The sequence below is a fragment of the Pieris napi genome, chromosome 2, assembly GCF_905475465.1.
Source record: "Pieris napi chromosome 2, ilPieNapi1.2, whole genome shotgun sequence".
NCBI classification, from domain to species: domain Eukaryota; kingdom Metazoa; phylum Arthropoda; class Insecta; order Lepidoptera; family Pieridae; genus Pieris; species Pieris napi.
Window position 1 is genome coordinate 2,415,414 of NC_062235.1, and position 15,417 is coordinate 2,430,830.

General features: G+C 33.9%; 2 protein-coding genes across 2 annotated transcripts in view; one reads left to right on the forward strand and one right to left on the reverse strand.

Annotated features, from left to right (window-relative positions):
* LOC125056929 (Down syndrome cell adhesion molecule-like protein Dscam2) overlaps positions 1-2,539 on the forward strand; it is a 169,924-nt gene extending 167,385 nt beyond the window's left edge. The window contains exon 38 of the mRNA XM_047660293.1: positions 1,178-2,539. Coding sequence (XP_047516249.1) covers positions 1,178-1,328 — 151 coding nt within the window. The 3' untranslated portion in view covers positions 1,329-2,539. The remainder of the gene's footprint in view (positions 1-1,177) is intronic.
* A 5,899-nt stretch (positions 2,540-8,438) lies between these two features.
* On the reverse strand, positions 8,439-15,276 carry LOC125062333 (CWF19-like protein 1). The gene is made up of 12 exons (XM_047668175.1): positions 15,204-15,276; positions 15,041-15,118; positions 14,788-14,948; positions 14,387-14,485; positions 13,692-13,915; positions 13,441-13,556; positions 12,655-12,874; positions 11,836-11,950; positions 11,566-11,717; positions 10,815-10,991; positions 9,252-9,412; positions 8,439-8,795 (listed from the first exon to the last, which is right to left on the reverse strand). Exons 2-12 carry the CDS (start codon positions 15,058-15,060, stop codon positions 8,636-8,638), a joined length of 1,605 nt encoding a protein of 534 aa, XP_047524131.1. The 5' UTR covers positions 15,061-15,118; positions 15,204-15,276; the 3' UTR covers positions 8,439-8,635.
* Between the last annotated feature and the right edge of the window lie 141 nt (positions 15,277-15,417).

Sequence of the window (15,417 nt, forward strand, 5' to 3'; positions counted from 1 at the left end):
TTTATTAAAAAACAAAACACGCATGCATAGATACTAGAATTAGATTATAATGATTCCTCATTTGAACATAAAGAAACTGTCAATATTAGACCATATTCAGGCTCATGAGTTTGAAAAAGTATTAACCGAATTTAAATGCAAATTTATTATATACATCGTTTACTTAACTTGTTCGAGAGCTTTTTAGCAATAGGCTATTTGACAAGATTTTAAAAAAATCACATTAAATATTAATTTCAAGGAACCGCCATGACGGTTCTCTGGGCAAGATGGCGTCGCACCGGACCTTTCTGCTTGTAAAATCGTAAAAACACATATATTACATATATTACAAAAATTCACATATATTATATTTCTATCAGAAGCAGTCTCCCACAAAACTAATCTCCAATACAGTATTAGAATTAGATAAGGAAAAGACATGTAAATTAAAAGTATACTATGTCATTGTCGATTTGACTAATCTGTGACCATTTTGTGTCACGTGACTGACGTATAAAATCAATGTTATAAATTAATGATTATTTGCAAGTTATTTTTCTCTTTTTTAAGTCAGATAAATCACCTTTGTAAAGTCAGATAACTCTCAATAACACTTTAATTGTTCACAACTGTCAAATAGCCTATTGTCAGCAGAGACAGTACGTCAAGTTGACATGACCTTCGGGCTTAGTCAAGATGCTCTAACAGTAGTGTATGTAGAAAGTCAAAAATTAAATTTTTATCAAAATTTGTCAACATGAAATGTCTTTTTACTACTGTTAAAGCATTTTGACTAAGCCCCCCTTGATAACTGTTGTAATGATAAACTGTTAAACCAATTGAAATGTTGCCATGTTAGCTCCATCTACTTGGCGTTAATTTGGTGTGAATGAAATATGTCTATAAACGTCTTACTTTTAAAATTAATACGTAGTATAACATTTATTTTCTACAATATACGTGCTAAACAGATAAAAATAAGATTTCTCAATTATACTGCCTTATTGCGAGAGCTTGCTTTTACCGTACTTCGAACCGTGGCTGTTTTTTCGGGGCTTCTTTTAAAATACCGAACGTTTATCCTTTGTTTAGAAAGGTTACCATCTACTCTAGTACAATAGACTTCACCACTTCTTATGCGTGCATTTTTTGTTTCGCAGCAAAGCCGTATTCTATCGAAATTAAAATGTTCCAGTATCTCGAACTACCCGTCATTCAACGATCACATCCACCCTCCGTCCCGGTTCTCAGACGACACGGAGTGCGAGGGTCACCCCCGGGACAGACGCAAGCGACACGGGCACGACTCCAAGGTCTCCAGGGAAGCCTTTCAAATCAATGTCTGAGGGCCCATAAGGGGGACTAAATTAACTACTAAAAACTAAAATCCCAAGACAGTCCCCCAAGGGTCCAAGTGAGTTATCGAAGTTTAATGGCTTGGATTTAAGGAGTTAGAAATAAAAACTAATTAGTCCATACAAGAGAAACATACATAAAATCCGAAATAGGAGACGCAAAACACTTTTAAATACAAAAAAAGTACTAAGTAAGTTTTTAAAGTACTTTAAAATTGTAAAATGTTAAATCCATTTAAACAACTAAAATTAATAAATTAATCCAATTAAAATAAATAAAATGCTATTACAATTTGAAAGAATTCATGGCCGTGGTACTTTCGGCATTGTTACTTAAAAAGCTCTTAGCACATAAGTTTCAATTTGTGTCATATATATGTGTCGTATCTTGACGATTGTTGGTAGATCTACAAGTCTATTCGAACGATCTATTGTCACGTGGACCCAGTACCCAATACCCATAACTCGCTGCACGAGTGTTCCTTACGAAAATTAATTGTAACCATTTGTTTATAATGGAACTGTGAACTATAAAATACCCCGGCCTATTGATTAGAAGAAGTATTTTAATAAAATAATTATTCGCTTGGAACCCCGCAATGTTGCCAAAATATCTGTACATAATATGTCGTGTAGATAGATAGGTTTAGCCAATAACTAGTGCCATGTAACACAATAAACAGTTTTGTACTATGTACTCTTTGGGATATTCAAAGTTTATGAATATTATGAATGTATTAAAATTTATTCGTAATTTCGATTGCGAGTTCAACAGAGCTTTTACGTCATTTCTAACCTAACAAAAGAGGGTCTGTAGCTCTATGGTTTTGTCTGCATAGTGACACGTTGAATAGAGATAAAACATTGTATTTTGTTGTTATTGAAGTATTTGACAGCTCTGTTTCACTCGCTTGTGTTGAAAACTATCAGATTGGGGCTCTTAAGCCGTGTAAATAACTGTTGTATTAAATGTATTGACGAGTATCGAATATTATAACTAAGAAGAACAATAATTAAAAGTAAATATATATTTTAAACTTAATGCCTTATTGACCAAAGTCTTAAAACTAGTTACGATGTAATGAAAGGTTATATCCATATAAAGTATGACTTGTTTGATTCTTGTAAATTTTATGGAAACCTGAGTTTTCATTAATACGCTACATAACTTCGAATGTTGAGATAACGAACTATATAACACATACTTTAGACTCGTAACTGCTACGAGTCGTAGATTAAAGATATGTGTCAAGTTTGATATCTATCATAATTAGGCGTGGACAAGTTTTGCAACGTTGTTTATGTATTTCGTGTTAAAAAATAAACTTGTCTAAGCGATATATTTATGAACAGATAATAGATATCTTGCGTTTAATGAGTCACTTCTTGATAAGTAATTGATCTTATACTAATAAAAATATTTGCTACTGCCATTACATCAACCACTTCATCCATATTAAAATTCCACCTCAATTTGGACAGCTAAACGTCAATATCTGTGGTAATACTTGTACGAACGACTGTTCTACGGGTCACGTCATTGTAAAACTCGTGGGGCTGGTAAATGGTAATTATTTTCGAAATGGCTGACATTAATTACGACCAATATACATAGACATTACGTCACACAAATTTGTAGCTGACAATTGACAGCTGGCGAAGACAGACCTTCCTAATTATTATATTCCTCGGGTAATTATATATCATAAGTATCGAACAATCCTCGGCAGGGGTGTCGCTATATGGTTCAGTTCCGGTACTCTGTAACCTCCGGATTTGTTGTATACAATTCGGTGGTTCTCACAATATCCGTAGCGCTGTTGGTTTAGGATCGTGCGGTACAAAAACTCAATATGTATAAGAATAACAGAAAAGATTCTCCTCGCTGTCCCCCCTTAGCGACACCCCTGCTCCTCAATAAAGAGTAACAAGACAATACCTTTAGTTTTTGGTAAATACGGCAGAAAGTTAATGTATCGAGTAGGCATAGTTTATGAATGTTGGTGACATTTTGTATTGGACCTTACACGGATTCATTTAAGTTAATTCCAATGAAGACTGCCCTATTTTTAATTAAAATCTATTTTATATATCTAGGCACAAATACTTTTGCTAGTCAAACGAAGTTATACATTGTGTAGTTTTAGTATTAGTTTACTGTTACTTATTATCGACTGAAATAATTTCGTAAGCGACTGTGGTTTAATTGTTATAATCATGCTTTTTTATTACCATAGACACAAAACTTCTCAAATATTTTCTCGCATATCATAACGCTTTTGCATAGGCTTTTCTTTCATAAAGCGATTGATTATAACAATTAGCTAGAATCAAAATAGAGACTAATTCCGTCTCAACACAACGAAGTCGCCCCATCTGACTGGCAAATTTACTCCTTATCATTTCTAGACAATGTACCATATCATTTTAGTATTTTGTTATATACTCGTACGCTGTAAGTTAGTTGGTCATGTTGTTAAAAATATGTTTTTTATAACAAATGGGTCATTAGGCAGTATGTGACGAAAATAAATTCATTTAATTGAATTTTGTTTTTCATTTAACCTAGGTACGTATATTGATGTCTTTAGTATAACCCCAAAGACGCAATATCACTTTTTGAGCCTTACACATAATATGTTATTCATTGTTGTTTTTCTGTAAGGAAGATTATCAGCCTTTTGTACCTGACAAGTTTTAAATTGTTAGTCTAATACATAGGTTTCCTCAGTATTCCTACAAAAAATACTAATTAGGTAAATAAGATTGAAATGTAAATAAAACGTGCACTGCATGCATACTGAGTGAATTGTTAAATATTTTTAACGAAGATGAAGTCACGTGGTAAAAGTCACGGGGCTAGTGTATATAGCTTCCTTAGTAATACAAGGGCATAAATCAAATTTTTGCTTTGAAATTAGGAAAGTAATAATTTGATAAACATATTAGTGACCCTATACACTCTTTCTGTGCATCTTACCGCTACAAATTATTAATTAGTAAAGTAATAAGTTATAGTAATATTCAAGGAAGTAAGACTGTTCAAACGTTGCGAAATTCAGTTTCGTACCCTTCTATAACAAAAAAATGCTAGATGATGAAACCAAACACACAAACATACAAACAATACGTGTAAATTCGTATTTCTTTCGATATATCTATTATATAAAATGTAGTTAACCCTTTTCTTGTTAGTGTATCTGTAGAGATACACCAGAATTAAAAAAAATCTAGTGTTATTATTTTTAAGCGAAACCATGATATTTTTTTAAGACTATGTAGGCCAATTTTTAGTGTCGGAACGCAACTTAAGTTTTTTGTGTTGGTAAGACTGATGAACTGTCAAACTTCACTTTAGTTTAAGTTCCGACATGTTGCCTCGCAAAAAGGTAAGAAAAGTTATGATTTTTTCTTGTTTTGATGTATTGAATGAGTGGATGTGTTAAGTTATTAATTATAGATATATTTAGCACTAAAATAATTACTTTAGACATTCTTTAATTGTCTGGTTGATTCTTCATGTGACTTTTTTAATGAATGTATCTCCTCGTGCACATTGCCAAGAAACTAACAATTCTATATATATTTGATATGTATCTCATGGTACACACAGCAGTGTGTACCATGTACAAGTTGTTAGTAAAGCTAGCAAGCTTTACTAACAACTTTTACAAAATCGTCATGTATCTGTATGCCACTGCCAAGCTGAATAACTGTTCATATGGCTATGCATGGCTTATTTTATATATTAATTGTAGGTCCAAATACTTTCAAGAGCTAGCAAAATTGGTGCCAAAACACAGTCAGTCATCAAATGATGAAGAAAGTTCGGATTCTAGTAGTGAAGTCGAGAATTTTAATCTTCAAAAACGCGTTAGTACTGAATCTTCATCTTCTCCTTCGCTTCCTTCTTCTATTGAAAATCTTCACATACTTTCTGACGATGAAAACAACCTCACTTCCTGCCCTACAGTATCAATGAAACCAGCGTCTGAGAGTATTTCTTTGGATTCTTCAACTCAAGATTCTCTTCACTCGGTCATACCTCCTTCGCCAACTGCCATTGTAAATGTTATTCGAAATAAAAAGCCTAGATTTAACCGAATAGTGACTGAAACACCAGAGTCATCGCCAGCAATAGTAGCAGCCTCACCATCGCCGTCAAATATAAATACACGCTCAAAACAGCCACGACTAGCTGTAAGGCGCTTTGCACCTATACAAAGAAAGCAACTGAAATTCCATTAGAATAACAAGAAATTTGAACATAACGCCGAAATACACGATAAACAGTTACCTTCAGATACCATAGAAACACCACTAGAATATTTTCAATACTTCTTTGATGATGGCATCCTTAACATGATTACAGAGCAAAGCAATTTATACTCAACTCAAACAAGTGGTCGTTCCCTTAATTTTTCAACACAAGAAATCAAAGATTTTATTGCAATAAATTTGATAATGGGAATCGTGAATATGCCGACTATTGGTGTCAGGAATTCAGATTTTCACAAATAGCTGATGTAATAACACTCAAAAAATTTCAACAGATTCGACGGTACATAGACTTCAACGACAATCTCCTTGATGACGGTGATCGGTATTTTAAAGTTAGGCCACTCATTCAAAAAGTACGTGCCAACTATTTGAGAGTTCCTCATGAAACCAGGTTCAGCATTGATGAAATGATGGTGCTATATAAGGGCAAAAAATCCGGTAATCGAAAACTATACATAAAGAGCAAGCCTCGCAAATGGGGGTACAAAACATTTGTTAGAGCTGGCGTTTGGCTTCATTTAAGTTTCGACATCATAATATTATGCAAGGGCTCTTACATTCTGGGAGACAGCAGCCATTCAAAAACTATGATTCTAACGAACGAACGAACGAACTACTGATTATTAACGTGTTTTTTATATTTATTTTCATATAAATTATTATATAATCAAGTCATAGATATTTTGGCAATGTATCTGTAGAGATACATTGATAGCGTAATATATTTATCAATGCCCTTGGCAATGTATCCCACAAGATACGGGTGGTTTTTTTAAAGGGGTAGTTTGAATATTTTTTTAAATATTTTTTCTAGACCCCTTGGGTCATTAAAGTTAAGTGCTATGAATATTATTTTTATATTCGAAAAAATAAAATTCTGCCAAGTTAAGGGTTAATTTGTAGGTCTTATATGTTATAAATCCCTATATTGCCAAAAATACAGACGTTAGAAGGAATTATACCTGACTGATTCTGTATATTAAAAAAAAAACATTTTTTTTACTAGGTATTTGCCCATTTTTTTTTATTTATCGAATAATTTTAAAATTTATTATAATTGAAATGACTTTGAAAGTATTTTATACTGACATTATCAAAGAACAAGTTTCATAATCATAACTTAAATAAAAATAATTTTATTAAAAAAAAGTGTGTGTGTACAAAGTACACATGTCAGAAGTGAAACTTCAGTGGCAAACTAATCTTGATTTGTTGTTCATATTTATACAAATCTAAAAGTTTAGATTTCCGATACTTAGAGCGACGGAAAAAGGAAGATATGTTAGGAATTTAATGAATTTAATTGTCATTAAAATATTAAGTGTCGAATAATAAATAATAAATAATAATTTATAACAAATAATAAATAATGTGACGGTATATTTTTTTCCAACGCCGATAAAGAAGTTTGACTTCAAAAAGGAACATGGCGCGTAACCGAAAAACGTGACGCGTAACGAAAAAATGTTACACAAAAAAATTTTCCAACCCCGATAAAGAAGTTTCACTTCAAAAACCGAAGTGGAATAAAACAACACTATTTCCGACGTTGCGCCTACTAAATGGCGTCTCCGACACAATCGCCATCTTTGTATGTACGAAGAGCGACTTGAGCCACTACTCACAACTGCTGCAGCGGTGCTACCAAAATGTGTCGTTCTATATCAGTTACTTGGATTGAGTCCAAGAGAAGTTGCGACAGCTCTAAGAGGAACGATTAGACGTAAATCACCGGGACATGGTCTTCGCATTGACTATCTGTTGCACGCGGGCCCTCTCTTATATGATTTTTACATTTGGCATAAGGCACTTCTCTGCCTGCGGATGTATGAAAACGGTTGTGCCTGAGAGAGATTCATCGGAAATTTGTAATTACCTGTGTTCCTGGGTCATCGGGGTGCTTTAAATAATAGAGGATTTTATTTTAACTCGATTTTAACCACTCGCGTACAACAATAGATTATAATGAAATGTTAATTACTATGTAACTAATGAATGCAATGTAAGGGCCGATTTACATTATCTTAGTGTTTAGTACAAGTTGAAAGGCAAGTTCTTTAGTGCTTTAGTGCGTTGCGAGTGAACGTTTACATTTCTTCCAGTAGAGTATCATTACAGCGCCACAATGAACGCGCAACGACGACGTCGGCAAATACGCTCTATTCTACGCAAAATACTAACTATAGTTATGGAACAAATAGAAGACGAGATTTTATTCGAAATAAATAAACTAAATATAAATAATAAATAAAATAGCTTCTTTTAGGGCAGTGTATGCCGAATGCCTAGCCTGTTTGTTTTTGTATAAATTGTTTTTAACGTTCCACAAACATTCGTGAACAACATAATCAGACACAAATCTGATAGTTGTATCTTCCGACCATTTAGCCATCTTTAAAAATCAAAAAACACGCACGCGTTTCACGGCACTTATGCAGTCTCCTAAAGATTTTACTAAATTACGTGTTTACACACAACGAGGGAAGATCTTGGGGGCTGCGCGGGCGCGGGAGGGGTATCACTTGAACCAAAAATAAAAAGCGATTCTATTTTGATTCAACTTGAAAGTCAAGTAGAACCGTACTAAAGCAAGTAGCGTTTACATGTTTCAACTAAAGCACTATCCTAAACACTAAGATAATGTAAATCGGCCATAACAGTTGAAGAGAGTGCCTACTTGCTACTTTCGGAGAGTAACACCGACGATTTAGGAAATCGCCACGCTTATAAAACTAAGAAAGCCTGAGTGAGCAAAATGTACAGCCATGTTACAGTACATGGAGGGCTTTTATAGGGCTTAAGGGTATAAAAGAAAAACTCTTTTATTAAAAGCATTTAATCAGTTATATATACAATCAGTTCGGTGAAATAAAAATCTAAAATTTTCTTAGTAAAGGTTAAACTTAAATTATTACATTTTGATTCAAACAAATCCCGGCTGCAATATAATAAGGTAAAATAATATACTGGATCATTTATTTTAAAATTCAGATATGTACAGAGACTAAAAACCTAATTTAGTCACTATCACTGTCCTCATCTGCCGTGAAGTCAAATGGTCTGAACTTCTCCCTGAAGGAGGCCACAAGAGAGTCTTCTTCCTCTCTACTTAGAAGACATTGACGCCAGTCTGCTTTATCCTCACAGTCCAATAGAGGGGGACTTGATAGCACGTCCCTATAATCGTGAAAAGCCAGTGGGATAGTTAAAAAAAATATATTCATATTTCATCATAATAAACATTTCTCAGATCTTAATTTTTTTGTTGATTTTATATATTTCTTAAGTTACATCAAGTATATCTCAAGAAATAGCCCGTTGCATTAAAATCAGTTCAGTAGTTTTGGAGTTATACACGTATTTCTAGGACTCATCATAAACTAGGTAAATATTTTTTTAGTTATTTATGTCCTATAAATTACTATCATTATATATTACATGTACATATATAAATTTTCTGTGCGTATATCTGTATACTGACTGGACAGATGTTCATTAAGTTTTTTGTGTGTTTAGTGGATTCGATAATAAATTCACAATTTTTTTTACTGATTAAATTACAAATTATTTCAAAAGTTTAAAATTTTTGTATAAAATACGTGTGTACAATATTTTTTAAATCAAATTAATTACCTTCCAAACTGCAACGGAAAGTGCTGCTTCGGTTTGGCATACACGTGTTCGCCGGAAGGAAGTTCCGCGTGGAAATATGGACTTCCGGGCAACGCCACTTGAGATATCTCCGTATAGGGCGGAAGAACTTCCAATTCTATACGATTTATGCCTGCTTCATCCTAAAATCCATTTATTTAAAACATATTTAATAATACGTTAATTCAAGTTCAATACGTCAAGACCGACTGCAACATGCGGTCGCCGTGCGGCGATCTGCAGTTTCCATACTAAATTCATATTCGCAATACACGGACCGCTCGAGCAGTTCCTGAGGAAACCGCATGTTGCAGTCGGTCTTGACTGCAACATGCGGTCCGTCTATGGCCCGCTTTAGATTCTTAGAAAATACGAAAATGTAATAAAATTGCTCTCCAATTCTTATTCAAAACAACATTTATTGATTTAAATATGTATGATGCCTAATTATAAATGATCTTTATAAAGGTGGAGTAATACCCTCTTAATATAAAAAAGTTTAAACTAAAGCAATCATGTATCTCTTTTTATCGCTACCCCAATTTGACAGTAAGAGACGGACCAATTTTTTTATTACTTTAAATAACTGCAATTAGATAGATTTAGTTTCTATGAATATGCGGGTAGTCTAGAACTTTTATGAAAATAATATGCTAAGTATGTAATTATAAATAGTTGGCTTTATAAAAACTTTTAAATTTATTTGCGATATTTGACATTCAAGAGAAAAAGGGCTCATAACATTTAAAAAAACCAATTTAATTGACACTCACACGCAATTTTTTTTTTTTAATTCCTTTAGTTTACAAAAAAATATAATACAATCATAACAAATTACATTAGCAAACCGCTGTGGTTTATATTGATGTAACCATAACAATCTTGTTTAGAAGCGCGACAAATGCATATAAAAGTAGTTTTTTAATTTGCTGTTTATATTGGTTGGCGTTAGGCAATCTAATATGTGATTTGGTAGACCATTTATTAGCCGCAGTAGCAAATACCTTAACGTTCTCTCGCCGTATACGTTGTTTGCTCTCGATGTACAGAGCCGGACTTGCGTTACCGCTCGGGTCTGTACGTCATGCTCCACTCGTTTTTTTAAGTCATCTCGAAAAAAGTGCTCCACTAGAAGACATTTATTAACTTTTTCTGATACGGGCAATATTTTACAGTGTTTGAAAACTCCTTTTTCTTCATTTTTGTATGAGTCGAGCACATTTCTCGAGACAACGTGTTTGAGGATTCGCATTTGGAGGTTATGTATTTGGCTGAGATACGTTGGATAAGTAACAATCAAACAAGATAACTACAAAAGCGGGTCTTGACAATAATTTAAAAATGGTAGCTACTACTTCTAACCTATATCTACTAGAGGGGTCGAAAATAATATTAACAATAACGCGTAATTCAATCCCCGCCTCGCATCGTAACGTTTTACAAAAGGACCCCCACCAAATTCGTTACGTAATACTTGAACGCTCCCTTATATGCCTGAAAAGTGATAAAAAAGTGAAAAATTAGGAAAATGAAAATGAATTGTACCTGAAACACCTCAAGTATTTGCGATTCGCATCGTTTGGGGAGGGGCACGCATTGAATCTGCATGTGCGACGTCTTGTAATTCCGTTCGAAGAACACGCTCACGTTGTTCATGCAGCCGTAGAACTTCTTGAGGGTATCTTTGAACTGTTTTATTTCCTTGACAACTTCCTCTGGTGACTGGAAAATTATAAGATTTCTATGTGGCAACATTTAACATTTTTTATTTATTATACACAATAAAAATAAAAAATAAAGCAGTGGCGCTATAACCTTTTTAGGTCTGGGCCTCAGATTTCTGAATCTGTTTCATGATCATTTTTAAATTTAATAGGCAAGTAGGTGATCAGCCTCCAGTGTCTGACACACGTCGTCGACTTTTTGGGTCTAAGTCCTTCACCGTTCGAGCGAATACATCTAATATATAAATTTCTCGTGTCGCGGTGTTTGTGGTTAAACTCTTCCGAAACGGCTCGACCGATTCTCATGAAATTTATGGGGGGTATGTCTGAGATTCGGACAACATCTATTTTTCATCCCCCTAAATGTTAAGGGTAGTCCCACCCCTAATTTTTTTTTTATGATACAACATTAAAAAATACATACAACCCCTAACTTTCACCCCTCTACGATCAACCCCTATTTTTTTATTATAAATGATATACATGGCAAAACGACGTTTGCCCGGTCAGCTAGTATATTAATATATATTAATATACTATATATATGTAAAACTATAAACTATAAAACCCACCTTGGTAACAGACTGATGATGGGCAATGGGCAGGATCAGCACGTGGAAGGGCGTGAGTGGGCCTTTGGGCAGGGCCAAGTAGCAGTGCCTGCCCACGCAGATCACCAAGTGCTTCTCCACCGACGGAGACGACAAACAGAACCAGCATGTGTCTAGATAAGATAGACACAAATATTAGAGACCTCAATCAGAGAGAGAGAGATATTATTAAATACGCATGTGTGTTTTTTTTTCATTAAATCATCATAAAGTAGAATAAAGATTTTATACCTGGATCAATATCCCTCCGTTTCCTCTCGGCATTATCTCCACCTGACCTCTTTCTCTTCCCGTGATCGTCTTCCGAAGCGTCCATGTTGAAGAAGAACTGTCCATTACCGGATACCTAAAACAATTATTTTAAATGGAGTTACCAGTAAAAAGGCAAAAATATGTACCCTCACAAGCTAATCCTAACTAAGTTTAGAACCAATTACGGTAAAAAAACATTGAGCGTTGGGGGAGTGCTGCGGTTTAATAGACTTCCACAAAATATAAAAAGTGCAAACAGCCTGGCAATATTATTTGCAATATTTGTTTTAAAATAAGTTTTTTTATGATTTGCTATTTTAAAAAAGTACCGAGAGTTTTTTACGCTGGCTTATTCTCTCGACCTACGCCCTGTCTTCTTTGCCGAAGGGATGTCTACCGATTGAAATTTAATGACGTGGAATAAGTGATACCTGTATCTTATATTCTATTATAAACATATTTTATTTTTGACGTGACAACGTCTTATAATTCGATGGAGCCGGCTGCACGCACGAAAAAACATGACTCATGCGGTGTTACCTCGCTCTGAGGCGTTCCATTTAAGGCTTGAAGTGCAAGCGAGAGCGCGAAGCGACAGAGAGGCACAATCGGACTCCGCGCTCTTCAGCGTTCGACATCTGTCTCTCTCCTACTTGAGTGAGCGATTCGTGACGTTGTCACGTTCAACTATCGTCAGTAAACCGACTTTACCGACAACCAATTTTTTTTTATTTTAATATTTACATTAAAACTAAATGACCAAATCACGAGTGATCTTTAAAAAATATACTTAATTACCTTAACAACTTTCCCGGGTTGGTGTTGTTTCAACAAGTCAGGGTCAAACGGACACTCTGTCTCATCCGTGGTACTTTGCAATAAATCTGTCATCCTCATTTTAGCAATCGGTTGTAAACTGCACGCATAAATCCATTTCTCCTTAGCTTTGCTTCCTACTGGGGCTAATGCTATGAACCTTGTCGCACATTCTTTATAATCTTGATGGATCCCTTGGTTTCTGAAATGTTTAAAAACTAATATAAGCGTAACTATAATGTGGAGCACCCCACTTAATAAAAATGTGCCTGGCCAAAAAGGTTTGTAATCTCTGACATGTCAAAAAATGATAGCTGTCAGAATTCTACGGAATGAAAAATCGGAGTATAGAGTAATATTTATTCGAAATTACCAAGCTTTAATCAATAATTCATAGATCAAAAAATTAAAATTAATTATTAAACCACTTATGTTAATACTACAGGTTTTTTTTAATGATTTGTACTTTATTTAATTAACAATCAAATTCTAAGTAATCATCCAGACTAGACTAGATGGTGGCAGAAAGTAGACATTTCCTTGGGAATGCTTGTGTTAAATATTCACATAGAAAGAATAAACCCTTGTTGTGCTGACTTGTAACACCACTCAAAAATTAATTTATATAAGATTTAAAGTTTATTTTAGTAACGCATTTCTGTGGCACAACTTGAAATGCACTACACTATTAATAAACAAACAACATTATTAACCCAAGAAACTTTTGTTAAAAAAATAAATAACATCATACAATTCTAGTACACTTACCTATAAGGTTGTCTTTCGTAAAACTTGTTTGCTGTTGGCACTAAATGATATCTTGGCTTAAGATGTATTGAGAGCCATGCTATTAAATTTGATAGCTTATCTTCATTCACTTCTGCCTTGAAAAATTGTTAAAATACTTAATGAAATTGTTTCTCAAAAGGTCTTCATGTAACAGCATTAAAGTTAATATTAAGTTTATGCAAACTTAGTAAAAATATGATTTCAAGTTTTCAAATTAAACTAATAAATACCTTCTGGCATTCATCCTGTTGTACGCCAGTGGGCCATAACGTAGTTATAAGTATGTCCACACCTCTATATTCACTTTGTCCTCTATAACATGCATCTCTTACTGCACTGCAGTCACTCGGCTCAAATGTACATGATGGGATCTCCTTTCCTAGTTCTCGTCTAGACAGGCCTGTTAGATAGGCAATCTTAACTTCTGAACTTGTGGTAAATATGCCTCGTCTTCCTATAATATTTATAATTATTTATGTAGGAAACCATGGGTGACATGTAACTATTTATTTAATTAATTTAAATGAGCTTTTAATATGTCAAAGTACCTAAAAATTATATCATGTCACATATTTCATTGATACATTTATATATTTGCTGTTTGATTATAACAATATTTGTATGGTGGTGATTTATGATGTTATTTATTTCTAATCTTTATATATATAATTCTTCTGTGAGTGTGTATGTCACTGAACTTCTCTCTAACGACTGGACCGATTTTGATGAAATTTTTTGTGTGTGTTCAAGGGGATCTGGGAATGGTTTAGATTCACAAATCAGCCCGGCAGGTGGCGCTGCAGTCAGTACTTTCATACTTTAATATCCTAATAGCTTGAAATATCATGCAGGACAACGTCTGTGGGGTCCACTAGTATTTCTATATAATGTAAAATAGGAATAATTCAATATAATTTATACATACCCATGTAAATAACATTAGGGACAATTTCAGATCCTTCTTCACAATAATACTTAACATGGTTAATATCACTTGGGCCAAAAACATAGGTTGTAACGGGAACTGAAAATATAATATGATATTATCTAACAGTACATGCATAGTCACACAGAAAATTGGGGCAAATAGCTCACACTTGTGTGCCCTCCTGTGTTGAGTGACTTTGCCCACCACCCTTTTCAATTACCTATCTAATCAGCACATGAAATGGCTGAACAACCATAAAATTAAGATAAGAAGTTGATTTTCGTAAAAATTATATTTTATATGGTAAACACTACCTATTACAAAAAATTAAACAGTAACTACAATACTTTAATAACTGTGCAGTAAATGATGCTATTATTGCACTAAAGATTACATACCTTTCCTGGTCCTCATACGGTAAGCATCTAACTGTGAATTATCGTTACCGAAAAAATTTCCAACACATAATAGAACATCGAAAGAACCTGATTTCTTGACAATTGTTTCAACGCGGGAAAATAATGCATTGAAATTTCCATTGACATCTCCGCAAAATAGCCTGAAAAGTACATAATAATAATACAGTTAGTATTAATTTAAGATATATTGCCTTTTGAACAATAATATGTTTGACAAAAAGTAAATACTCACGTTTTTTGCTTCTCAGACATTATATTTTCACAAACTGCCGTAGTCCCGACCGGTAATGTCTTGTAGATTTAAGAAAATCTAAAAGGTGTAAAATTTTGTAAAAAAGAATTATTGTAAAATGATTATTATCCAACAATAATCAACCACAAAATTTCAGACATACCTATTGTAAATAAATATAAAACACAATTTCACAAATTGTATAAGTACTAATAGTAGGTACATATGTACAGAAACTACAAAGCGAGTAGCGACTCTGTACTCTGTAGTTTGCACTCTGTAGATTGTAGCACCAGTACCCCAGATTATAGTTGCTTTAATGGTGTGATATCAGATATGGATTAGTTTCTACTGTTTCTCTCTAGGGATGAATCCTT